The 2,146-nt window shown below is 20.4% G+C and overlaps 1 protein-coding gene across 1 annotated transcript in view; it reads right to left on the bottom strand.

Moving 5' to 3' along the window:
• Positions 1 to 362: 362 nt before the first annotated feature.
• LOC117167855 (UBX domain-containing protein 4) overlaps positions 363 to 2,146 on the bottom strand; it is a 38,076-nt gene continuing 36,292 nt past the window's right edge. Inside the window, exon 7 of the mRNA XM_033353065.1 lies at positions 363 to 932. Coding sequence (XP_033208956.1) covers positions 797 to 932 — 136 coding nt within the window. The 3' untranslated portion in view covers positions 363 to 796. The remainder of the gene's footprint in view (positions 933 to 2,146) is intronic.

Here is a 2,146-nt window from a genome sequence, read left to right as displayed (position 1 = left end):
TTCTTTTTTGAAAATTCAACTGTTTTATTTAAAATTCATTTGAAAATTTAACTATTTTGTTGAAAATTCATGTCTTCGGATGAAACATTTTTTTTTTTAGAAAATTATTCTTCTACGTTGCCTTTTCTAACTGTTTGGTTGAAAATTCATCTAACGAAAAAATCATCTACTTGTTTTAAATTGGAACTATTTTATTACAAATTAATTTTTTTTAAGATTTATCTATTATTTATTTAAAAAGTCTCCCTCCCCATTGGAGAATACGATATTTTTTTAAAACAAATTTGTTGTTTTTTTCACACAATTCTCAATATAAATTACAAGTATAAATATATCAATGATTAACTAAATAAATATAAAAATTAGGCTCAATATTTTATTGTTGATTAATTAAACAATTCTTGATTTATTCGTCCTTTGTATATACATATATTAATGTACTTTCTGTATTATAATATCATTACATCATTCAACAATATTTGATCAGATTGATCAAACTAATGCAACCACTGAAACTTTGAATCATAAATATCAAACCATTTATTAATATTTAAAAAAAAATCCTTTTCTTATTTATTTTTTGTTTTTTTTTTCAGGGAAAAAAGAACGAGGAAATTGGCGAGAATTTAAAAATTCCTCACTCGAAAAGTAACTAAAGAATTTTTCCAAAAGTGTAAAATAAAAGCAGAATTGGAAACCGATCGGTTCCTCAATCTTCATTCACTCGATACAATGCCTACATTTCGTAAGACTTCGTAACTTTCATAAATAATAAGTTAGGCCCAATATAAAAAAATTACATTTGCTGCGTGGAATTCCCGTTCCATGTATTATTTTCATCGTTGTCATCTCGAGATGAATGCAGTCTGTGAATATTACCTTGAGTCCTGACCACTTTAGTTTCCTCGCCACCCACATTTCTTCTGTGGAGTCTATAACAGACAATATTTATCATATTTTTCATATTATATTATATTCTCTTTGATATAACAATAAATCCTTTTGTTAAAAATTTTTTTTTTTAAATTATTTATCAATTTTTCATTAGAATTTTTAACAAAAGACAGGTTCATAGAAAAACAATATTTATTATATTTATAATGCATTAATTGTAAACAAAAAAAATTTAATTTTAAGTTTAAAAACAATTATAATATAAAAATTATTAACTAAGCAATTTATTATCAACAAAAATACAACTAATTTAAAAAAAAAAAGAAAGAAATGATAATAAAATATACATGAAATTTCAATCAACAGTTGAATTTGCAACCAAGAAGGAGTTTTAAAAAAGACATGCATTTTAAACAAAATAGTTATATCTTTAACAAAAAATTGAAGTTGATAGTTTAGCATAAATTAAAAGAATCAAAAACAGTTAAATTCAACCAAAAATGATTATTCAACCAAATATATAAATTTTACATCTGAAAGTTGTATTTTCAAACTAAAATTAAAAAAAAAAATTTTAACTAAAAAAAATTAATTTAAAAAAAAGTAATTTTCAAAACAAACAAAAATTTAATAAAATATACATGTATTTTCAACCAAACAGTTAAATTTTCAACCAAAAAAGAAGCATTTTTAACAATGAATATAATAGTTCATATTTTAGCATAAAATAAAAAAATCAAAAACAGCTTAAGTCAACCAAAAATTATTATTAAATAAAATGCATCAATTGTAAATCATGAAGTTGAATTTTTAATTTAATAAATAAATAAATATATATATAAATATTAACGTAAATATAGATTATTAACTTAAAAAATTCATTTTCAGAAAAAAAATGTCAACCAAAAAAAAGCAATTTTTACAAAAAACGTAATAATTGATATTTTAGCCAAAAAAGTTTATTTTAAAGTAAAATTAGTTGAATTCAAGAACAAATTATTATTTTTTAAAATATATAAATTTTAAATCATAAAGTTGTATTTTCAAATTAAAAAAAAAAGAGACGTAAAATTATTAACTAAAAAGAATTAATTTTTTACAAAAAAAAATATATTTTTTAATCAAATAAACATGATATTTCAACCAAAATGAAGCATTTTCAACAATAAATATAATAGTTGATATTTTAGCATAAATTAAAGAAATCAAAAGCAGCCTAATTCAACCAAAAATTATTAGTAAACAAAATGCA

This window comes from Belonocnema kinseyi, chromosome 2, assembly GCF_010883055.1.
Source record: "Belonocnema kinseyi isolate 2016_QV_RU_SX_M_011 chromosome 2, B_treatae_v1, whole genome shotgun sequence".
Taxonomy (NCBI): Eukaryota; Metazoa; Arthropoda; class Insecta; order Hymenoptera; family Cynipidae; genus Belonocnema; species Belonocnema kinseyi.
Note: the sequence above shows the minus strand (reverse complement) of the source record. Positions and strands in the feature narration are given on the sequence as shown.